Below are 25,640 nucleotides of genomic sequence, written 5' to 3' on the forward strand. Positions count from 1 at the left end.
GGCTAAACTTTTCTCGAAAAAAGTAACCTTTTTTCGCCATTTTTTTCGACTCCTGGGGCTAAATTTTTCAAGAAAAACGTTACTTTTTGTAGCCATTTTTTTCGACTCCTGGGGCTAAATTTTTCTCGATAAAAGTTATTTTTTTCTCCAATTTTTTCGACTCCTGGGGCTTAATTTTTCTCGAAAAAAGTTACTTTTTTTCGCCATTTTTTTCGACTCCTGAGGCTAAATTTTTCTCGAAAAAAAATTTTTGTTTTTCTCCAATTTTTTCGACTCCTGGGGCTAAATTTTTCTCGAAAAAAGTTTTTTTTTTCGTCAATTTTTTCGACTCCTGGGGCTAAATTTTTTAAGAAAAAAGTTACTTTTTTTCGCCATTTTTTTCGACTCCTGAGGCTAAATTTTTCAAGAAAACAGTTAATTTTTTTTGCCATTTTTTTCGACCTGGGGCTAAATTTTTCAAGAAAAAAGTTACTTTTTTTCGCCATTTTTTTCGACTCCTGGGGCTAAATTTTTCAAGAAAAAAGATGCTTCTTTTCGCCAATTTTTTCGACTCCTGAGGCTAAATTTTTCTCGAAAAAAGTTACTTTTTTTCGCACATTTTTTCGACTCCTGAGGCTAAATTTTTCAAGAAAAAAGTTACTTTTTTCCACCATTTTTTTCGACTCCTGAGGCTAAATTAGTCACGAAAAAAAGTTACTTTTTTTCGCCATTTTTTTTCGACTCCTGAGGCTAAATTTTTCAAAGAAAAAAGTTATTTTTTTTCGCCATTTTTTTCGACTCCTGGGGCTAAATTTTTCTCGAAAAAAGTTCCTTTTTTTCGCCATTTTTTTCGACTCCTTAGGCTAAATTTTTCAAGAAAAAAGTTACTTTTTTTCGACTCCTGAGGCTAAATTTTTCAAGAAAAAAGTTACTTTTTTTCGCCAATTTTTTCGACTCCTGAGGCTAAATTTTTCAAGAAAACAGTTACTTTTTTTCGCCATTTTTTTCGACTCCTGGGGCTAAATATTTCAAGACAAAAGTTACTTTTTTCGCCATTTTTTTCAACTCCTGGGGCCAAATTTTTCTCAAAAAAAGTTACTTTTTTTCGCCATTTTTTTCGACTCCTGGGGCTAAATTTTTCTCAAAATTAGTTACTTTTTTTCGCCATTTTTTTCGACTCCTGAGGCTAAATTTTTCAAGTAAAAAGTTACTTTTTTTCGCCAATTTTTTCGACTCCTGGGGCTTAATTTTTCAAGAAAAAAGTTAATTTTTTTCGCCATTTTTTTCGACTCCTGAGGCTAAATTTTTCAAGAAAAAAGTTACTTTGTTTCTCCATTTTTTTCGACTCCTGGGGCTAATTTTTTTTTGAAAAAAGTTACTTTTTTTCGCCATTTTTTTCGACTCCTGGGGCTAAATTTTTCTCAAAAAAAGTTACTTTTTTTCGCCATTTTTTTCGACTCCTGAGGCGAAATTTTTCTCGAAAAAAGTTACTTTTTTTCGCCAATTTTTTCGACTCCTGGGGCTAAATTTTTCAAGAAAAAAGTAATTTTTTTCGCCAATTTTTTCGACTCCTGAGGCTAACTTTTCGACCAGTCAACGGGCCCTGGAACCGGGACCTGTAAACGGGCCGTGTTACCGGGCCCTGTAACCGGGTCCAGTCAACGGGCCCTGTAAACGGCCCTGTCACCGGGACCTGTCAACGGGCCCTGTAACTGGGACCTGTAAACGGGCACTGTAACCTGGCCCTGTAAACGGGCCTTGTAACTGGGCCGTGTAACCGGGCCGTTTTACCTAGTTTTTCAAGAAAAAAGTTATTTTTTTTCGCCAATTTTTTCGACTCCTGGGGCTAAATTTTTCAAGAAAAAAGTTACTTTTTTTCGCCATTCTTTTCGACTCCTGAGGCTAAATTTTTCTCGAAAAAAGTTATTTTTTTTCGCCAATTTTTTCGACTTCTAGGGCTAAATTTTTCAAGAAAAAAGCTAGTTTTTTTCGCCATTTTATCGACTCCTGGGGCTAAATATTTCAAGAAAAATGTTACTGTTTTTCGCCAATTTTTTCGACTCCTGGCGCTAAATTTTTCAAGAAAAACGTTACTTTTTTTCGCCAATTTTTTCGACTCCTGGGGATAAATTTTTCAAGAAAAACATTACTTTTTTTCGCCATTTTTTTCGACTCCTGGGGCTTAATTTTTCTCAAAAAAATTTACTTTTTTTCACCATTTTTTTCGACTCCTGGGGCTAAATTTTTCTCGAAAAAAGTTATTTTTTTTCGCCATTTTTTTCGACTCCTGAGGCTAAATTTTTCACGAAAAAAGTTATTTTTTTTCGCCATTTTTTCGACTCCTGGTGCTAAAGTTTTCTCGAAAAAAGTTACTTTTTTTCGCCATTTTTTTCGACTCCTGAGGCTAAATTTTTCAAGAAAAAAGTTACTTTTTTTCACCAATTTTTTCGACTCCTGAGGCTAAATTTTTCTCGAAAAAAGTTATTTTTTTTTCGCCAATTTTTTCGACTCCTGAGGCTTAATTTTTCAAGAAAAAAGATACTTTTTTTCGACAATTTTTTCGACTCCTGGGGCTAAATTTTTCAAGAAAAACGTTACTTTTTTTCGCCAATTTTTTCGACTCCTGCGGCTAAATTTTTCACGAAAAACGTTACTTTTTTTCGCCATTTTTTTCGACTCCTGAGCCTAAATTTTTCAAGAAAAAAGTTACTTTTTTTCGCCAATTTTTTCGACTCCTGGGGCTAAATTTTTCTCGAAAAAAGTTGCTTTTTTACGCCATTTTTTTCGACTCCTGGGGCTAAATTTTTCTCGAAAAAAGTTACTTTTTTTCGCCATTTTTTCGACTCCTGGGGCTAAATTTTTCCGGAAAAAAGTTACTTTTTTTCACCATTTTTTTCGACTCCTGAGGCTAAATTTTTCAAGAAAAAAGTTACTTTTTTTCGCCAATTTTTTCGACTCCGGGGGCTAAATTTTTCTCGAAAAAAGTTACTTTTTTTCGCCATTTTTTTCGACTCCTGGGGCTTAATTTTTCACGAAAAACGTTACTTTTTTTCGCCATTTTTTTCGACTCCTGAGGCTTATTTTTTCAAGAAAAAAGTTATTTTTTTTCGCCATTTTTTTCGACTCCTGAGGCTTAATTTTTCAAGAAAAAATTTACTTTTTTTCGCCAATTTTTTCGACTCCTGGTGCTAAATCCACTCTAAAATTACAGTTAGCCGTAACGATGGAATTAGATAGCAATAGCGAGAAGTGAGCGAGCGATGGGAGGGCGAAAATGAGATGCACTGTGCTGACGCGTCAGGTTCCCCTTTACAGCGTAGAAATTTCCCCTTAACCGCTATGCTGTTGTTAAGGGAAACCAAATACCGTATGCGTGATAATGTTTGCACCACCGTGTACCCCATTTACCGTATGCGTAATAATGTTTGCACCATCGTACTGAAATAGTTTCCGTTTTCTCTGAGCATACAAAAGGAAATGAAACGTTTTCGTGATTTTGGGGATAATTTCGAATCGAACATTGCTTTTACTCTTGGGAAAGGTGGCAACGAGATGAAAATAATCAACGAAGAATAAAATTAATAATAAAACTACTTCCATAAGGTTGGGCCCAGTAAACGGGACTTTAACCGGGCCATGTAAACGGGCCGTGTTACCGGGCCCTGCAAACGGGCCATGTAAACGGGACGTGTTACCGGGCCCTGTAAACGGGCTGTGTTACCGGGCCCTGCAAACGGGCCGTGTTACCGGGCCCTGTAACCGGGCCATGTAAACGGGACGTGTTACCGGGCCCTGTAAACGGGCTGTGTTACCGGGCCCTGTAAACGGGCCGTGTTACCGCCGTTTACCGGGCCCTGCAAACGGGCCGTGTTACCGGGCCCTGCAAACGGGCCGTGTTACCGGGCCATGTAACCGGGCCATGTAAACGGGCCCTGTAAACGAGCCCTGGTACCGGGCCCTGTAAACGGGTTCTGCAAGTGGGCCGTGTAACCGGGCCGTTTTACCTAGTCGCCCTCTTAAATTACAGTTAGACGTGACGTTGGCATTAGATAGCAATACCGTGGAAAGCGAGCGAAGGGAGGGTGAAAGTGAGATGCAAACAATTTCTACGCGTAGAAATTTCCCCTACCGCGTAGGAATTTCCCCTAAGCGTAGGAATTTCCCCTAAGCGTCGGAATTTCCCCTTAACGCTGTGCTGTCGCTAAGGATACTATGGATGCAGGATGGAGGGGAAACATTTTTTTTTTGTAATCGATGGTTACATTGATTATCGATGGTTACTTGGCTGGAAAATAAAACAAAGCAAAGCGGAAATCTACACAGTTTCATTCAAAGTTTGTAATAGGAAGGAAATGAAATGTTTTCGTGATTTTGGGTACAATTTCGAATCGAACATTGCATTTACTCTTCGGAAAGGTTGTGCTTCACGTGATGAAAATGACCGACGTAGAATAAAATCAACAATAAAACTACATCCATAAGCTTTGGCCCTGAAGCCGGGACCTGTAAATTGGCTGTATTACCGGGCCATGTAAACGGGCCATGTTACCGGGCCCTGTAAATTGGTCGTGTTACCGGGGCCTGTAACCGGGCCGTGTTACCGGGCCCTATAACCGGGCCATGTAAACGGGCCGTGTTACCGCCGTTTACCGGGCCCTATAAACGGGCCGTGTTACCAGGCCATGTAAACGGGTCCTGTAAACATGCTCTGTAACCGGGACCTGTAAATTGGTCGTGTTACCGGGCCCTGTTACCGGGCCATATAAACGGGCCATGTTACCGGGCCCTGTAAACGGGTCCTGTCAACGGGCTCTGTAACCGGGACCTGCAAATTGGTCATGTTACCGGGCCCTGTAAACGGGCCGTGTTACCGGGCCCTATAACCGGGCCATGTAAACGGGCCGTGTTACCGTCGTTTACCGGGCCCTGTAAACGGGCCGTGTTACCGGGCCCTGTTACCGGGTCCAGTCAACGGGTCCTATAAACGGGTCCTGTAAACGGGCCCTGTAACCGGGACCTGTCAATGAGCCCTGTAACTGGGACCTGTAACCGGGTCCTGTTATCGGGTCTTGTAACTGGATCGTGTAACCGGGCCGTTTTACCTAGTCCACTCTTAAATTACAGTTAGACGTAACGATGGCATTAGATAGCAATAGCGTGGAGGGCGAGCGAAGGGAGGGTGAAAGTGAGATGCAAACAATTTCTACACACACTACAGCGTCGAAATTTCCCCTAAGCGTCGGAATTTCCCCTTAACGCTGTGCTGTCGCTAAGGATACTACGGATGCAGGATGGAGGGGAAACATGTTTTTTTGGTAATCGATGGTTACATTGATTATCGATGGTTACTTGGCTGGAAAATAAAACAAAGCAAAGCGGAAATCTGCTTCACAGTTTCATTTAAAGTTTGTAATAGGAAGGAAATGAAACGTTTTCATGATTTTGGGGATTATTTCGAATCGAACATTGCATTTACTCTTCGGAAAGGTTGTGCTTCACGTGATGAAAATGAGCGACGTAGAATAAAATCAACAATAAAACTACATTCATAAGCTTTGGCCCTGAAGCCGGGACCTATAAATTGGCTGTATTACCGGGCCATGTAAACGGGCCGTGTTACCGCCGTTTGCCGGGCCCTGTAAACGGGCCGTGTTACCGGGCCCTATAAACGGGCCGTGTTACCAGGCCGTGGTAAACGGGTCCTGTAAACATGCTCTGTAACCGGGACCTGTAAATTGGTCGTGTTACCGGGCCCTGTAACCGGGTCCAGTCAACGGGCCCTGTAAACGGCCCCGTCACCGGGACCTGTCAACGGGCCCTGTAACTGGGACCTGTAAACGGGCACTGTAACCTGGCCCTGTAAACGGGCCCTGTAACTGGGCCGTGTAACCGGGCCGTTTTACCTAGGTTTTCAAGAAAAAAGTTATTTTTTTTCGCCAATTTTTTCGACTCCTGGGGCTAAATTTTTCAAGAAAAAAGTTACTTTTTTTCGCCATTCTTTTCGACTCCTGAGGCTAAATTTTTCTCGAAAAAAGTAATTTTTTTTCGCCAATTTTTTCGACTCCTGGGGCTAAATTTTTCAAGAAAAAAGCTAGTTTTTTTCGCCATTTTTTTCGACTCCTGGAGCTAAATTTTTCAAGAAAAATGTTACTGTTTTTCGCCAATTTTTTCGACTCCTGGCGCTAAATTTTTCAAGAAAAACGTTACTTTTTTTCGCCAATTTTTTCGACTCCTGGGGCTAAATTTTTCAAGAAAAACGTTACTTTTTTTCGCCATTTTTTTCGACTCCTGGGGCTAAATTTTTCTCGAAAAAATTTACTTTTTTTCGCCATTTTTTTCGACTCCTGGGGCTTAATTTTTCTCGAAAAAAGTTATTTTTTTTCGCCATTTTTTTCGACTCCTGAGGCTAAATTTTTCTCGAAAAAAGTTATTTTTTTTCGCCATTTTTTTCGACTCCTGGTGCTAAAGTTTTCTCGAAAAAAGTTACTTTTTTTCGCCATTTTTTTCGACTCCTGAGGCTAAATTTTTCTCGAAAAAAGTTACTGTTTTTCGCCATTTTTTTCGACTCCTGAGGCTAAATTTTTCAAGAAAAAAGTTACTTTTTTTCACCAATTTTTTCGACTCCTGAGGCTAAATTTTTCTCGAAAAAAGTTATTTTTTTTCGCCAATTTTTTCGACTCCTGAGGCTTAATTTTTCAAGAAAAAAGATATTTTTTTTCGACAATTTTTTCGACTCCTGGGGCTAAATTTTTCAAGAAAAACGTTACTTTTTTTCGCCAATTTTTTCGACTCCTGCGGCTAAATTTTTCACGAAAAACGTTACTTTTTTTCGCCATTTTTTTCGACTCCTGAGGCTAAATTTTTCAAGAAAAAAGTTACTTTTTTTCGCCAATTTTTTCGACTTCTGGGGCTAAATTTTTCTCGAAAAAAGTTGCTTTTTTACGCCATTTTTTTCGACTCCTGGGGCTAAATTTTTCTCGAAAAAAGTTACTTTTTTTCGCCATTTTTTCGACTCCTTATGCTAAATTTTTCTCGAAAAAAGTTATTTTTTTTCGCCAATTTTTTCGACTCCTGGGGCTAAATTTTTCAAGAAAAAAGTTTCTTTTTTCACCATTTTTTTCGACTCCTGAGGCTAAATTTTTCAAGAAAAACGTTACTTTTTTTCGCCATTTTTTTCGACTCCTGAGGCTAAATTTTTCTCGAAAAAAGTTACTTTTTTTCGCCATTTTTTTCGACCAATGAGGCTAAATTTTTCAAGAAAAAAGTTACTTTTTTTCGCCAATTTTGTCGACTCCTGAGGCTAAATTTTTCTCGAAAAAAGTTATTTTTTTTCGCCAATTTTGTCGACTCCTGAGGCTAAATTTTTCAAGACAAAAGATACTTTTTTTCGACAATTTTTTCGACTCCTGGGGCTTAATTTTTCAAGAAAAACGTTACTTTTTTTCGCCAATTTTTTCGACTCCTGGGGCTAAATTTTTCTCGAAAAACGTTACTTTTTTTCGCCATTTTTTTCTACTCCTGGGGCTTAATTTTTCACGAAAAAAAGCTACTTTATTTCGCCATTTTTTTCGACTCCAGGGGCTAAATTTTTCTCGAAAAAAGTTACTTTTTTTCGCCATTCTTTTCGACTCCTGAGGCTAAATTTTTTTCGACAAAAGTTATTTTTTTTCGCCAATTTTTTCGACTCCTGAGGCTTAATTTTTCTCGAAAAAAGTTACTTTTATTCGACATTTTTTTCGACTCCTGCGGCTAAATTTTTCAAGAAAAAAGTTACTTTTTTTCGCCAATTTTTTCGACTCCTGGGGCTAAATTTTTCAAGAAAAACGTTACTTTTTTTCGTCAATTTTTTCGACTCCTGAGGCTAAATTTTTCAAGAAAAAAGATACTTTTTTTCGCCAATTTTTTCGACGCCTGGGGCTAAATTTTTCAAGAAAAACGTTACTTTTTTTCGCCAATTTTTTCGACTCCTGGGGCTAAATTTTTCTCGAAAAAAGTTACTTTTTTTCGCCATTTTTTTCGACTCCTGAGGCTAAATTTTTTTCGAAAAACGTTACTTTTTTTCGCCATTTTTTTCGACTCCTGGGGCTTAATTTTTCTCGACAAAAGTTACTTTTTTTCGCCATTTTTTTCGACTCCTGGGGCTTAATTTTTCTCGAAAAAAGTTACTTGTTTTCGCCATTTTTTTCGAATCCTGAGGCTAAATTTTTCAAGAAAAAAGTTACTTTTTTTCGCCATTTTTTTCGACTCCTGGGGCTAAATTTTTCTCGAAAAAAGTTACTTTTTTTCGCCAATTTTTTCGACTCCTGAGGAAGTTCCTCTCCGAGACTCGTTGCGATCGGACGCACTTTTACCAAAACAGAGTGTTAAAAAAAAGTGCAAAAGCAAGCCACATCATGGCTGCTTCGAGAAGCACCCTGCGGGTGGATTTCTCGAAGCTCCCCAAAAGGCCGTCCTTGATGGAGGCCACAACCCTCGCCATGACCAAGCTGGGTCTAAGCAGCTCTTCAATCGTTTCAATCCGGACGAAGCCGGCATCCCACTTCCTTCACATCCGAGTGAAGGACCAGAGCCTTGCTCTAAGAACCGTCGAGGAGAACGACGGCAAGCATTCTCTCGAATGCGACGGGAAGAAATTCCCGATCCCGATCGTAATGGTCGACAATTCCGTGGTCATCAAAATCCACGACCTGTTCGAGGACATCACGGACAGATGCATTACGGATTTCTTTGCTCGCTACGGAGAAGTCCGGTCAATCCGAGCCGGAGTATGGGCGAAGCCATACCCGTGTGCCGGAATCCCTGACGGATACCGCTACGTCACAGCGGTCTTGTCTAAGCCGGTGCCGTCATACGTCTCGATTGGAGGGGAAGAGACGCTGATAACATACCGGGGACAGCAGCAAACGTGTCGAACATGCCGTCTTGCTGCACACCATGGGATGACCTGCACCCAAGGCAGGAAACTGGTGGCTCAGAAGACGAGCGTCAACGAGAGGCTGTCGTATGCCTCAGCGGTGCAGAATGGCACCGAAAACCCTGCTCCAGCAACAGTCCCCCGGGCGAGCACACAAACCGTCCGTGCACCGACCGACCCGGTGAGCACACCGACCGTTCCGGCAAGCACAATGCTCATCCCATCGAGCACACCGATCATCCCGGCGCCCGCATCGACCGTCCCGGAGAGCGCACCGGCCGTCCCCGCACCGACAGTCCCGACGAGCACATCGACCGTCGCGGCGAGCACATCGACCGTCGCGGCGAGCGCACCGGCCGGTGCTTCGAGCCTGACAATAGGCGCACCAGCAACGATCATCCCGATGCAGGCCACTAGCGTTGCGGCTAGTACACGGACCGTCCCGGCAGTAGCATCTTTCATCCGGGCAAGTGCGTTGACCGTACCGGCAGCATCGACCAGCACCAAGATGGACAACGCCGGACTTCAGGTGGACGCCGATGCCTCATCGACGTTCAAAGCCCCTCGTGTCCCTTCACCTTCCGCTACACCTTCATCCCTTTCCTGGCAAACAGTGGCAGGTAAGAGAAAGACGGACGAACAGACGGACAGCGACGTGTCGTGCAAGTCTGGGGAGGAACCGATCAAGCGTAAGCCAGGTCGTCCTCCCAAAAAGACCACGGCAGCGAAACCGACTGGGGTAATGGAAGTGGACGCACAGTAGTTTGGTGGAAATGGATGAGTTGATGACATCAGTGACGATCGCATCGATAAACATCAATGCGATATCCAATTCCACCAAACTAGATGCACTACGAACTTTCATACGCACTCTTGACACAGACATAATCTTCCTAAAAGAAGTTTCTGTCAAAGACTTAGTGCTCCCTGGGTACAATGTTGTAACAAACATTGACCACACAAGGAGAGGTACAGCGATCGCCTTGCGGGTGAACCTAAAATTTTCTCACGTCGAGCGTAGCTTGGACTCACGACTAATCTGCGTCCGGCTTGAGAATTCTTCCACGCTATGCAACATTTACGCTCCTTCGGGAAGTCAAAACAGAGCTGAGCGGGAACTCTTTTTCAACCGCTCGTTGACGTACTACCTGCGGAATGCACCGGGACCGGTCATCCTTGCAGGGGATTTCAACTGCGTGCTGAAGTCCAAGGACGCCACGGGTATGGGGAATACGAGTCTCACTTTGCAAAACTTTGTTGACAGTATGCAGTTGTGTGACAGCTGGGAGGCTCTCAGGCAACTTTGTAGAGTTCTCTCACATCACACGTGGTTCGGGCTCTCGCATCGATCGCTGCTACGTCTCTAAGGACATGAAGGATCAACTGCGTGCAACAGACATGCACGTATTGTCTTTCTCGGACCATAAGGCGCTCACGGTGCGCATCTGCCTTCCAAACATACCTCGCATGCGGCAAAATGGATACTGGCAACTTCGGCCACATATCTTGACAGCCGAAAACATGGAGGAGTTTAGATGTAAGTGGAACTATTGGACAAAACAGCGAAGGAGCTTTGGCTCCTGGATGGAATGGTGGATTCATTTCGCCAAACCAAAAATAAAATCGTTCTTCCGATGGAAAACGAATGAAAAATACTCCATGTTCCGCTTGCAGCATAACATTCTCTATGCGAAGTTAGAGTCCTCATACGGTCGGTATCTTTCCAATCCGATCGAGTTGGTCAATATCAACCGTATAAAAGGAGAAATGCTACTCCTTCAGAGGCGTTTCTCCGAGGACTTCACAAGGATTAACGAAACAAGGGTGTGTGGGGAAAACCTCTCCACCTTTCAGCTTGAGAAACGAAGGCGGGAGCGCACCGTGATCACCAGACTTACGTGTGACAACAACGTTGTTTTGGACTCTCCAAAACAACTGGCAGACTATATACATACGTACTACAGGGAGTTATACACCGACGAGACAACAAACGTTGACGATACTTTTGCCTGTCATCGTGTAATCCCCGAAGATTGCGAAATCAACAACGATTGCATGGATGAGATCACCTACGGTGATGTCCTTCATGCAATTGAAAAATCGAAACCTCGAAAGTCTCCTGGGCCGGATGGAATTCCGATTGAATTTTATCAGCGAACGTTTGGGATAATTTGGAGAGAAATCATATTGATTCTCAACGATGCTCTCAACGGTCGTTTCCCGGCGGCCTTTGTCGATGGGGTCATAGTGCTTGCGAGGAAAAGGGGAGATGGGTGCACACTATCTTCGTACCGTCCGATCTCTCTGCTTAACACTGACTACAATCTGCTTTCCAGAATTCTGAAGCAGCGGCTCGAGAAGATTATTGCTAGGTGGCAAATCATTTCACCGTCGCAGAAGTGTAGCAATAAACCCTGCAATATCTTCCAAGCTGTGCTCTCTGTTAAGGAGAGAATATTCGAACTCAAACGGAAGAAGAAGTGTGCAAAACTCGTCTCATTCGATCTCTCGCAGGCGTTTGACCGTGTTGACAGGGGCTTCCTGTTTAGAACGATGGATGCATTAGGGTTTAATCCCGCACTAGTGCGGCTTTTGAAGAAAATTGGTGAGCAATCTTCGTCCCGTGTCATTGTAAATGGATCCCTATCACCTGCCTTTCCCATCCAACGTTCCGTGCGACAAGGAGATCCCTTGTCAATGCACCTGTTCATCCTCTACCTTCACCCCCTCATCAAGAGACTCGAAGATATATGCTGCGATCAGGACGACCTGATCAACGCGTATGCTGACGACGTCTCCGTGGTGAGTACTTCCCCTTCCACAATCGAGCGGGTGAGAGCAGCAATTGAGGCCTTTGGAGTCACTTCTGAAGCGAGGTTAAACGTCCTTAAAACCACGGCTCTGGACATCGGAATGGTGACAACCGAGAACAGAATCAACCTGCCATGGCTGCACACCGTAGAACGGCTCCGTTTACTTGGAATTCTGTTCTCTAACAGTATCCGGGAAACAGCGGGCCACAATTGGGATACTGTTATCAATCACTTTCGTCAGTTGGTATGGCTGCACAGGGTGAGAGATCTAAACCTGCTGCAAAAGGTAACGCTGCTCAACTCATTCTTGCTCCCTAAGCTATGGTTTGTTGCGTCAGTCTGTGGCCCTCGCGCAATGGACATAGCCAAGGTGACAAGTTTGATCGGATCTCTCCTCTGGAACGGATCTGGGGGTATACGTGTCTCGCTCCAGCAGCTGGCCCTGCCACGAGACCGTGGGGGCTTAAACCTCCACATCCCAGCCGTGATGACAGCAGCCCTACTTACAAACCGCTATGTTGTAGAACATCAAAGCCTCCCATTTGGAGCCCAACACATCTTGTGTGCGGGAAACCCCCCAGATATTTCACCCATAACAACTACGTATCCGTGCCTTCGCAGTGTTATCCAGCAACTGGCGTACACTCCATCGGCAGTAAAAAAAACAGCTATCCACCAAGGCCCTCCGCAGGTTGCAAGTGAACAGACTACCCCCAGCCAAGATTCAGTCCCATCCGAAGGCAACCTGGAAAAAGGTGTGGAACAACATCCACCGAAGCAAACTAACAGCGGAGCAAAGATCCACCTTATATTTGCTTGCGAATGGCAAGATCCCACACGGAGAGCTGCTTATGCGTATGGGACGCACGTCTTCGGCTTCCTGCATGTTCTGTGTTGAGTGTGACACCCTGGAACACATGTTCACCTCCTGCACTCGCGTTATTGCCGCCTGGGACCTGCTGCAGCAGTGCATCAGGAATGAAGCTCCAGGGTGTCAGTCGTCCTTCGAGTGTCTCCGATTCCCAGTGCTTGGGAATATAAGCATTGCGCAGCGGAAGGTTGTCCTTCGTTTGTTTGCAAACTACATCATCCACATCATTGGAAACAATGATGCTGCGATCGATGTAAATGTCCTTAAGTGTGCACTGTATTTGTGATTATAGAGTATAAGAAAGTTTTGTTTGTACACCTTATCTATTTATAAAATAAATAGTTTATGTTTTACAAAAAAAAACTCCTGGGGCTAAATTTTTCTCGAAAAAAGCTATTTTCTTGTCGCCAACTTTTTCGACTCCTGGGGCTAAATTTTCCTCGAAAAAAGTTTTTTTTTCGACATTTGTTTCGACTCCTGGGGCTAAATTTTTCTCGAAAAAAGTTGTTTTTTTCTCGATGAAAATTATTTTTTTTCGCCAATTTTTTCGACTCCTGGGGCTTAATTTTTCTCGAAAAAAGTTTTTTTTTTTCGCCATCTTTTTCGACTCCTGGGGCTAAATTTTTCTCGAAAAAAGTTACTTTTTTTCGCCAATTTTTTCTACTCCTGGGGCAAAATTTTTCTCGGAAAAAGTTACTTTTTTTCGCCAATTTTTTCGACTCCTGGGGTTACATTTTTCTCGAAAAATTTTTTTTTTTGTCGCCAAATTTTTCGACTCCTGGGACTTAATTTTTCTCGAAAAAAGTTACTTTTTTTCGCCAATTTTGTCGACTCCTGGGGCTAAATTTTTCTCGATAAAAGTTATTTTTTTTGCCATTTTTTTCTTCTCCTGGGGCTAAATTTTTCTCAAAAAAGTTATTTTTTTCGTCAATTTTTTCGACTACTGGGGCTAAATTTTCCCGAAAAAAGTTACTTTTTTTCGCCATTTTTTTCTACTCCTGGGGCTAAATTTTTCTCGAAAAAAGTTAATTTTTTTCGCAATTTTTTTCGACTCCTGGGGCTAAATTTTTCTCGATAAAAATTATTTTTTTCGCCAATTTTTTCGACTCCTGGGGCTAAATTTTTCTCGAAAAAAGTTTTTTTTTCGCCATTTTTTTCGACTCCTGGGGCTAAAAAGGTTATTTTTTTTTCGCCAATTTTTCTGCTCCTGGGGCTCAATTTTTCTCGAAAAAAGTTATTTTTTATCGCAATTTTTTTCGACTAATGGGGCAAAATTTTTCGCGAAAAAAGTTTTTTTTTTCGCCATTTTTGTCGACTCCTGGGGCAAAATTTTTCTCGAAAAAAGGTTATGTTTTTTCGCCAATTTTTTCTACTCCTGGTACTAAATTTTTCTCGAAAAAAGTTACTTTTTTTCGCCAATTTTTTCTACTCCTTGATCTAAATTTTTCTCTAATAAAGTTACTTTTTTTCGCCAATTTTTTCGACTCCTTGGGCTAAATTTTTCTCGAAAAAAGCTATTTTTTTGTCGCCAATTTTTTCGACTCCTGGGACTAAATTTTTCTCGAAAAAAGGTTATTTTTTTTCGCCAATTTTTTCTTCTCCTGGTACTAAATTTTTCTCGAAAAAAGTTACTTTTTTTCGCCATTTTTTTCGACTCCTGGGGCTAAATTTTTCTCGAAAAAAGTTTTTTTTTCGCCAATTTTTTCGATTAGTGGGGCTAAATTTTTCTCGAAAAAAGCTATTTTTTTGCCGCCAATTTTTTCGACTCCTGGGGCTTAATTTTTCTCGAAAACAATTATTTTGTTTCGCCAATTTGTTTCACCAGTGAGAGTTTAAATAGTCATGCAGTTCAAACCAGTCGAGCAGAACGTTGGATGAGTGAGAAATGAGCATGAGCGAGACGACCCGGGCTCTCTCACACCTGCCCAGCGCTGGCTCACGCTCACCACTGCGACCACCGTTTGAGGTTTAGCCCAAAGCTACACCGGAACATCAAAAAACGTTTCCGCTGCTGAACATTTCCATACAAAACTACATCGGAACATCAAAAAACGTTTCCGCTGCAGAACATTTCCATACGAAACTACATCGGAACATCCGAAAACGTTTCCGCTGCAGAACATTTCCATATGAAACTACATCGGAACATCCGAAAACGTTTCCGCTGCAGAACATTTCCATACAAAACTATACCGGAACATCAAAAAACGTTTCCGCTGCAGAACATTTCCATACAAAACTACACCGGAACATCAAAAAACGTTTCCGCTGCAGAACATTTCCAAACAAAACTATACCGGAACATCAAAAAACGTTTCCGCTGCAGAACATTTCCATACAAAACTATACCGGAACATCAAAAAACGTTTCCGCTGCAGAACATTTCCATACGAAACTACATCTGAACATCAAAAAACGTTTCCGCTGCAGAACATTTCCATACAAAACTACACCAGAACATCAAAAAACGTTTCCGCTGCAAAACATTTCCATACAAAACTATACCGGAACATCAAAAAACGTTTCCGCTGCAGAACATTTCCATACAAAACTACACCAGAACATCAAAAAACGTTTCCGCTGCAGAACATTTCCATACGAAACTATACCGGAACATCAAAAAACGTTTCCGCTGCAGAACATTTCCATACAAAATTATACCGGAACATCAAAAAACGTTTCCGCTGCAGAACATTTCCATACCAAACTACACCAGAACATCAAAAAACGTTTCCGCTGCAGAACATTTCCATATGAAACTACATCGGAACATCAAAAAACGGTTCCGCTGCAGAACATTTCCATACGAAACTACATCGGAACATCAAAAAACGTTTCCGCTTCAGAACATTTCCATACAAAACTATACCGGAACATCAAAAAACGTTTCCGCTGCAGAACATTTCCATACGAAACTACACCAGAACATCAAAAAAAGTTTCCGCCGCAGAACATTTCCTTACAAAACTATACCGGAATATCAAAAAACGTTTCCGCTGCAGAACATTTCCATACAAAATTATACCGGAACATCAAAAACGTTTCCGCTGCAGAACATTTCCATACCAAACTACACCAGAACATCAAAAAACGTTTCCGCTGCAGAACATTTCCATATGAAACTACATCGGAACATCAAAAAACGGTTCCGCTGCAGAACATTTCCATACGAAACTACATCGGAACATCAAAAAACGGTTCCGCTGCAGAACATTTTCATACAAAACTATACCGGAACATCAAAAAACGTTTCCGCTGCAGAATATTTCCATACAAAACTACACCAGAACATCAAAAAAAGTTTCCGCCGCAGAACATTTCCTTACAAAACTATACCGGAATATCAAAAAACGTTTCCGCTGCTGAACATTTCCATACAAAACTACATCGGAACATCAAAAACGTTTCCGCTGCAGAACATTTCCATACAAAACTACATCAAAACATCAAAAAACGTTTCCGCTGCAGATCATTTCCATACAAAACTACACCGGAACATCAAAAAACGTTTCCGCTGCAGAGCATTTCCATACAAAACTACACCGGAACATCAAAAAACGTTTCCGCTGCAGAACATTTCCATACAAAACTATACCGGAACATCAAAAAACGTTTCCGCTGCAGAACATTTCCATATGAAACTACATCGGAACATCCGAAAACGTTTCCGCTGCAGAACATTTCCATACAAAAGTACACCGGAACATCAAAAAACGTTTCCGCTGCAGAACATTTCCATACAAAACTACACCGGAACATCAAAAAACGTTTCCGCTGCAGAACATTTCCATATGAAACTACATCGGAACATCCGAAAACGTTTCCGCTGCAGAACATTTCCATACAAAAGTACACCGGAACATCAAAAAACGTTTCCGCTGCAGAACATTTCCATACAAAACTACACCGGAACATCAAAAAACGTTTCCGCTGCAGAACATTTCCATATGAAACTACATCGGAACATCCGAAAACGTTTCCGCTGCAGAACATTTCCATACAAAACTATACCGGAACATCAAAAAAAGTTTCCGCTGCAGAACATTTCCATACAAAACTATACCGGAACATCAAAAAACGTTTCCGCTGCAGAACATTTCCATACAAAACTACACCATACAAAACTCCATACAAAACTACACCAGAACATCAAAAAACGTTTCCGCTGCCGAACATTTCCATACAAAACTATACCGGAACATCAAAAAACGTTTCCGCTGCAGAACATTTCCATACAAAATTATACCGGAACATCAAAAACCTTTTCTGCTGCAGAACATCCTTATACTTAAAATAGTTTTGAGCGTTACTTAGCGTTTTTTTTCGTTTGACGCGTTTTTTCGACCATGCGTTTTTCGACCGTCGCGCCCGCCACAGCTAAAACCAAACATGCGATGGAAACACTCTCTCTCTCTCTAAATCGTTTTCAGCAGAAGATCAAGAGCAAAATCACTACAGCATAACACAAAACCTCTGTGTCTTGAACGATAAAGTTTTCATTTTCACTTAAGCACAAGTTTTAATGTATTTTAGAAAAAACTTTTGTAAACAAAACCTTCACACACACGAATGAACAAGTTAGAACTGCATTGACAGCTTGCTTTGATTTCCTTTGTAAAGGTAGGGTAATGTTAGCCAGTTTCATGAAAATGATATTTTTTCAAGACACTGACAGGGCCAAGGTATGTACATCGTTGCAAGGTAATCTAATTTTTAAATCAACATGTTTTGTTATCAAAACAGGTAATGAATGATTTTATTGAATCCTTTTTAGTGTTGAAAAAAACTTTTGCGCTTTTTTTGTTCATTGATCATATGGTGATCCTTTTATCATCGAAAAATAATAGATACGTCAGCTGTCTCAACCTTGGTTATGTGATGCAAATATCAATTTCAGGCAAGGCCCAAGGTTTCAAGGTAACTTTATTATAAAATCAATAGTTTTTTTGATCAATGTGTTTTAAAAATGTCAGGATTTTTAGTTTAGCAAACTATAAACTGAAGAAGCGTGGTTTTCATATTTTGATTTGAAGAACATACAATGATGCTTTTAGTTTCTTTCTTTTAGAACATACAATGATGCTTTTAGTAGTAGTTCTTCTTTTGATCCGCGCAAGGTACAAGGAGCATTCAAAAATTTAAGGAGACTTTATGATAAAATCAGTAATTTAGTTATCCATTGGTGGGCCCAAGGTGTGTATAGAGTTGTAAGGTATCTTTGTAAATGTTCATGTAAATATAATGGGCATGTGAAACTGATCTTGTGCAAACCCAAGGTGTACACAGCATATCAAATAGAGATAATGGAATATCATCATGGGTTTTCAATAAAAAAATGGAATTGCAAGGTGATTTAATTTATTTGTCATAATTTTGACATCTTGATGCAACAGTTTTGATACCTTTGAGGAGGGCTGGAGACAAGGTGTATATATTAGAAAGTGAAGTCGTCCAGAGTAAAATGACATTTCATGACTTGACGTAACACTGCTGTTGGTATTGTGGTGAGTTTTTAGTGAGTATTGGACAAGGTTTGAGGTTATGACATATCAATACTCAAATATGGCACACCTGCCACAGCGACGTAATGTCACCTTCCATATATATATACCTTGGGCTTGAAAGCCAAAAAAAAGTGAAATAGAGACATGACAGAGAAGAAGGAGCAAGAGGGAGAGGAAGTCAGTTAGACTGGGGAAGCAGGAATGAAAGAGAAATAGAGAAAAACAGAGAGAGAGAGAGAGAGAGAGAGAGAGAGAGAGAGAGAGAAGGATGGGAAGCGAGTGAGATAGAGAGAGGGAGAGAGGGAGAGGCGTGAGAGAGAGAGAGAATGAGGAGTGAGGGGTGGGGGCGTGAGAGGGGCAGCATAAGAGGGGGAACGGGAACAACCGTGCGCTGGCAGACTTTGGTAGCAACGTGGTCAGTTAATTGGAACGAACAAGGCGGGATAAGGGAGATACATCCTTCCGAGAAACACAGAAGGTGGGGGATAACATGCGTCACAGTGTTCCGGGTTTCGAGCTGATACTGCGGGACTTCGACCTGGACCAGGAAGAGGTCCAGAAAGATTCGCATCTAATTTTTAATTCCACAATTCGAATTTGTATTTTAACCCGCTTTCCACCATTTGACACAAATGACCTTCTACAGAAAGAACTAGAAAAAGTAACGCGGACGACATGAAACCTTACATGGGGCGGAAGGGGACCCAGGAGTTACCGACGGGCCAGGTACCTGGCCTCCAAAAAACTAGTTTCCATACAAAACTACACCAGAACATCAAAAAACGTTTCCGCTGCAGAACATTTCCATACAAAACTACACCGGAACATCAAAAAACGTTTCCGCTGCAGAACATTTCCATACAAAACTATACCGGAACATCAGAAAACGTTTCCGCTGTAGAACATTTCCATACAAAACTATACCGGAACATCAAAAAACGTTTCCGCTGCAGAACATTTCCATACAAAACTACATCGGAACATCAAAAAACGTTTCCGCTGCAGAACATTTCCATACGAAACTACATCGGAACATCCGAAAACGTTTCCGCTGCAGAACATTTCCATATGAAACTACATCGGAACATCCGAAAACGTTTCCGCTGCAGAACATTTCCATACAAAACTACACCGGAACATCAAAAAACGTTTCCGCTGTAGAACATTTCCATACAAAACTATACCGGAACATCAAAAAACGTTTCCGCTGCAGAACATTTCCATACAAAACTATACCGGAACATCAAAAAACGTTTCCGCTGCAGAACATTTCCATACGAAACTACATCGGAACATCAAAAAACGTTTCCGCTGCAGAACATTTCCATACAAAACTATACCGGAACATCAAAAAACGTTTCCGCTGCAGAACATTTCCATACAAAACTACACCGGAACATCAAAAAACGTTTCCGCTGCAGAACATTTCCATACAAAACTATACCGGAACATCAAAAAACGTTTCCGCTGCAGAACATTTCCATACAAAACTACACCAGAACATCAAAAAACGTTTCCGCTGCTGAACATTTCCATACGAAACTACACCATACAAAACTCCATACAAAACTACACCGGAACATCAAAAAACGTTTCCGCTGCAGAACATTTCCATACAAAGCTACACCGGAACATCAAAAAACGTTTCCGCTGCAGAACATTTCCATATAAAACAACATCGGAACATCCGAAAACGTTTCCGCTGCAGAACATTTCCATACAAAACTATACCGGAACATCCGAAAACGTTTCCGCTGCAGAACATTTCCATACAAAAGTACACCGGAACATCAAAACACGTTTCCGCTGCAGAACATTTCCATACAAAACTACACCGGAACATCAAAAAACGTTTCCGCTGCAGAACATTTCCATATGAAACTACATCGAAACATCCGAAAACGTTTCCGCTGCAGAACATTTCCTTATGAAACTACTTCGGAACATCTGAAAACGTTTCAGCTGCAGTACATTTTCACATGAAACTACATCGGAACATCCGAAAACGTTTCCGCTGCAGAACAATCCATATGAAACTACATCGCTTCATCCGAAAACGTTTCCGCTGCAGAACATTTCCTTATGAAACTACATCGGAACGTCTGAAAACGTTTCCGCTGCAGAACATTTCCTTATGAAACTACATCGGAACATCTGAAAACGTTTCTGCTGCAGTACATTTCCACATGAAACTACATCGGAACATCCGAAAACGTTTCCGCTGCAGAACATTTCCATATGAAACTACATCGGAACATCTGAAATTTCCGCTGCAGAACATTTCCATATGAAGCTACATCGGAACATCAAAAAACGTTTCCACTGCAGAACATTTCCTTATGAAACTATATCGGAACATCTGAAAACGTTTCCGCAGGAGAGCATTTCCATATGAAACTACATCGAAACATCTGAAAACGTTTCCGATCTAGTACATTTCCATACGAAACTACATCGGAACATCCGAAAACGTTTCCGCTGCAGAACATTTCCTTATGAAACTTCATCGGAACATCTGAAAAAGTTTCCGCTGCAGAACATTTCCATACGAAGCTACATCGGAACATCTGAAAACGTTTCCGCTGCAGAACATTTCCATACGAAACTACATCGGAACATCCAAAAACGTTTCCGCTGCAGAACATTTCCTTATGAAACTACATCGGAACATCTGAACACGTTTCAGCTGCAGAACATTTCCACATGAAACTACATCGGAACAACTGAAAACGTTTCCACTGCAGAACATTTCCACATGAAACTACATCGGAACATCCGAAAACGTTTCCGCTGCAGAACATGTCCATATGAAACTACATCGGAACATCCGAAAACGTTTCCGCTGCAGAACATTTCCATATGAAACTACATCGGAACCTCCAAAAACGTTTCCGCTGCAGAACATTTCTATATGAAACTACATCGGAACATCCGAAAACGTTTCCGCTGCGGAACATTTCCGTACGAAACTACATTGGAACTTCTGAAAACGTTTCCGCTGCAGTACATTTCTATATGAAACTACATCGGAACATCTGGAAACGTTTCCGCTGGAGAACATTTCCATATGAAACTACATCGAAACATCCAAAAACGTTTCCGCTGCAGAACATTTCCTTATGAAACTACATCGGAACATCTGGACACGTTTCCGCTGCAGAACATTTCCATACAAAACTATACCGGAACATCAAAAAACGTTTCCGCTGCAGAACATTTCCATACAAAACTACACCGGAACATCAAAAAACGTTTCCGCTGCAGAACATTTCCATATGAAACTACATCGGAACATCCGAAAACGTTTCCGCTGCAGAACATTTCCATACAAAACTATACCGGAACATCAAAAAACGTTTCCGCTGCAGAACATTTCCATACAAAACTACACCGGAACATCAAAAAACGTTTCCGCTGCAGAACATTTCCATATGAAACTACATCGGAACATCCGAAAACGTTTCCGCTGCAGAACATTTCCATACAAAACTATACCGGAACATCAAAAAACGTTTCCGCTGCAGAACATTTCCATACAAAACTACACCGGAACATCAAAAAACGTTTCCGCTGCAGGACATTTCCATACAAAACTACACCGGAACATCAAAAAACGTTTCCGCTGCAGAACATTTCCATATGAAACTACATCGGAACATCCGAAAACGTTTCCGCTGCAGAACATTTCCATACAAAACTACACCGGAACATCAAAAAACGTTTCCGCTGCAGAACATTTCCATACAAAACTACACCGGAACATCAAAAAACGTTTCCGCTGCAGAACATTTCCATACAAAACTACATCGGAACATCCGAAAACGTTTCCGCTGCAGAACATTTCCATACAAAACTATACCGGAACATCAAAAAACGTTTCCGCTGCAGAACATTTCCATACAAAACTACACCGGAACATCAAAAAACGTTTCCGCTGCAGAACATTTCCATATGAAACTACATCGGAACATCCGAAAACGTTTCCGCTGCAGAACATTTCCATACAAAACTATACCGGAACATCAAAAAACGTTTCCGCTGCAGAACATTTCCATACAAAACTACACCGGAACATCAAAAAACGTTTCCGCTGCAGAACATTTCCATATGAAACTACACCGGAACATCAAAAAACGTTTCCGCTGCAGAACATTTCCATACAAAACTACACCGGAACATCAAAAAACGTTTCCGCTGCAGAACATTTCCATACAAAACTACACCGGAACATCAAAAAACGTTTCCGCTGCAGAACATTTCCATATAAAACTACATCGGAACATCCGAAAACGTTTCCGCTGCAGAACATTTCCATACAAAACTATACCGGAACATCAAAAAACGTTTCCGCTGCAGAACATTTCCATACGAAACTATACCAGAACATCAAAAAACGTTTCCGCTGCAGAACATTTCCATATGAAACTACATCGGAACATCCGAAAACGTTTCCGCTGCAGAACATTTCCATACAAAACTATACCGGAACATCAAAAAACGTTTCCGCTGCAGAACATTTCCATACAAAACTATACCGGAACATCAAAAAACGTTTCCGCTGCAGAACATTTCCATACAAAACTATACCGGAACATCAAAAAACGTTTCCGCTGCAGAACATTTCCATATGAAACTACATCGGAACATCCGAAAACGTTTCCGCTGCAGAACATTTCCATACAAAACTACACCGGAACATCAAAAAACGTTTCCGCTGCAGAACATTTCCATACAAAACTACACCGGAACATCAAAAAACGTTTCCGCTGCAGAACATTTCCATTTAAAACTACATCGGAACATCCGAAAACGTTTCCGCTGCAGAACATTTCCATACAAAACTATACCGGAACATCAAAAAACGTTTCCGCTGCAGAACATTTCCATACAAAACTACACCGGAACATCAAAAAACGTTTCCGCTGCAGAACATTTCCATATGAAACTACATCGGAACATCCGAAAACGTTTCCGCTGCAGAGTATTTCCATACAAAACTATACCGGAACATCAAAAAACGTTTCCGCTGCAGAACATTTCCATACAAAACTACACCGGAACATCAAAAAACGTTTCCGCTGCAGAACATTTCCATATGAAACTACATCGGAACATCCGAAAACGTTTCCGCTGCAGAACATTTCCATACAAAACTATACCGGAACATCAAAAAACGTTTCCGCTGCAGAACATTTCCATACAAAACTACACCGGAACATCAAAAAACGTTTCCGCTGCAGGATATTTCCATACAAAACTACACCGGAACATCAAAAAACGTTTCCGCTGCAGAACATTTCCATACAAAACTATACCGGAACATCAAAAAACGTTTCCGCTGCAGAACATTTCCATACAAAACTATACCGGAACATCAAAAAACGTTTCCGCTGCAGAACATTTCCATACAAAACTACACCGGAACATCAAAAAACGTTTCCGCTGCAGAACATTTCCATATGAAACTACATCGGAACATCCGAAAACGTTTCCGCTGCAGAACATTTCCATACAAAACTATACCGGAACATCAAAAAACGTTTCCGCTGCAGAACATTTCCATACAAAACTATACCAGAACATCAAAAAACGTTTCCGCTGCAGAACATTTCCATATGAAACTACATCGGAACATCAAAAAACGTTTCCGCTGCAGAACATTTCCATACAAAACTACACCGGAACATCAAAAAACGTTTCCGCTGCAGAACATTTCCATACAAAACTACACTGGAACATCAAAAAACGTTTCCGCTGCAGAACATTTCCATATAAAACTACATCGGAACATCCGAAAACGTTTCCGCTGCAGAACATTTCCATACAAAACTATACCGGAACATCAAAAAACGTTTCCGCTGCAGAACATTTCCATACAAAACTACACCGGAACATCAAAAAACGTTTCCGCTGCAGAACATTTCCATATGAAACTACATCGGAACATCCGAAAACGTTTCCGCTGCAGAACATTTCCATACAAAACTATACCGGAACATCAAAAAACGTTTCCGCTGCAGAACATTTCCATACAAAACTACACCGGAACATCAAAAAACGTTTCCGCTGCAGGACATTTCCATACAAAACTACACCGGAACATCAAAAAACGTTTCCGCTGCAGAACATTTCCATACAAAACTATACCGGAACATCAAAAAACGTTTCCGCTGCAGAACATTTCCATACAAAACTATACCGGAACATCAAAAAACGTTTCCGCTGCAGAACATTTCCATATGAAACTACATCGGAACATCCGAAAACGTTTCCGCTGCAGAACATTTCCATACAAAACTACACCAGAACATCAAAAAACGTTTCCGCTGCAGAACATTTCCATATAAAACTACATCGGAACATCCGAAAACGTTTCCGCTGCAGAACATTTCCATACAAAACTACACCGGAACATCAAAAAACGTTTCCGCTGCAGAACATTTCCATACAAAACTACACCGGAACATCAAAAAACGTTTCCGCTGCAGAACATTTCCATATAAAACTACATCGGAACATCCGAAAACGTTTCCGCTGCAGAACATTTCCATACAAAACTATACCGGAACATCAAAAAACGTTTCCGCTGCAGAACATTTCCATACAAAACTACACCGGAACATCAAAAAACGTTTCCGCTGCAGAACATTTCCATACAAAACTACACCGGAACATCAAAAAACGTTTCCGCTGCAGGACATTTCCATACAAAACTACACCGGAACATCAAAAAACGTTTCCGCTGCAGAACATTTCCATATGAAACTACATCGGAACATCCGAAAACGTTTCCGCTGCAGAACATTTCCATACAAAACTATACCGGAACATCAAAAAACGTTTCCGCTGCAGAACATTTCCATACAAAACTATACCGGAACATCAAAAAACGTTTCCGCTGCAGGACATTTCCATACAAAACTACACCGGAACATCAAAAAACGTTTCCGCTGCAGAACATTTCCATACAAAACTATACCGGAACATCAAAAAACGTTTCCGCTGCAGAACATTTCCATACAAAACTATACCGGAACATCAAAAAACGTTTCCGCTGCAGAACATTTCCATATGAAACTACATCGGAACATCTGGACACGTTTCCGCTGCTGAACATTTCCATACAAAACTATACCAGAACATCAAAAAACGTTTCCGCTGCAGAACATTTCCATATGAAACTACATCGGAACATCCGAAAACGTTTCCGCTGCAGAACATTTCCATACAAAACTACACCGGAACATCAAAAAACGTTTCCGCTGCAGAACATTTCCATACAAAACTACACCGGAACATCAAAAAACGTTTCCGCTGCAGAACATTTCCATATAAAACTACACCAGAACATCAAAAAACGTTTCCGCTGCAGAACATTTCCATATGAAACTACATCGGAACATCCGAAAACGTTTCCGCTGCAGAACATTTCCATACAAAACTACACCGGAACATCAAAAAACGTTTCCGCTGCAGAACATTTCCATACAAAACTACATCGGAACATCAAAAAACGTTTCCGCTGCAGAACATTTCCATATAAAACTACATCGGAACAT

The 25,640-nt window shown here is 41.2% G+C and overlaps 1 protein-coding gene across 1 annotated transcript; it reads left to right on the forward strand.

The window, feature by feature from the left end:
• Positions 1-8,372: 8,372 nt before the first annotated feature.
• LOC131292903 (uncharacterized) lies at positions 8,373-9,656 on the forward strand. The gene has a single exon (XM_058321000.1). It carries the CDS (start codon positions 8,373-8,375, stop codon positions 9,654-9,656), a length of 1,284 nt encoding a protein of 427 aa, XP_058176983.1.
• The last annotated feature ends 15,984 nt before the right edge of the window (positions 9,657-25,640 follow it).

Source organism: Anopheles ziemanni, unplaced genomic scaffold (assembly GCF_943734765.1).
Source record: "Anopheles ziemanni unplaced genomic scaffold, idAnoZiCoDA_A2_x.2 scaffold_12_ctg1, whole genome shotgun sequence".
Lineage (NCBI taxonomy): Eukaryota > Metazoa > Arthropoda > Insecta > Diptera > Culicidae > Anopheles > Anopheles ziemanni.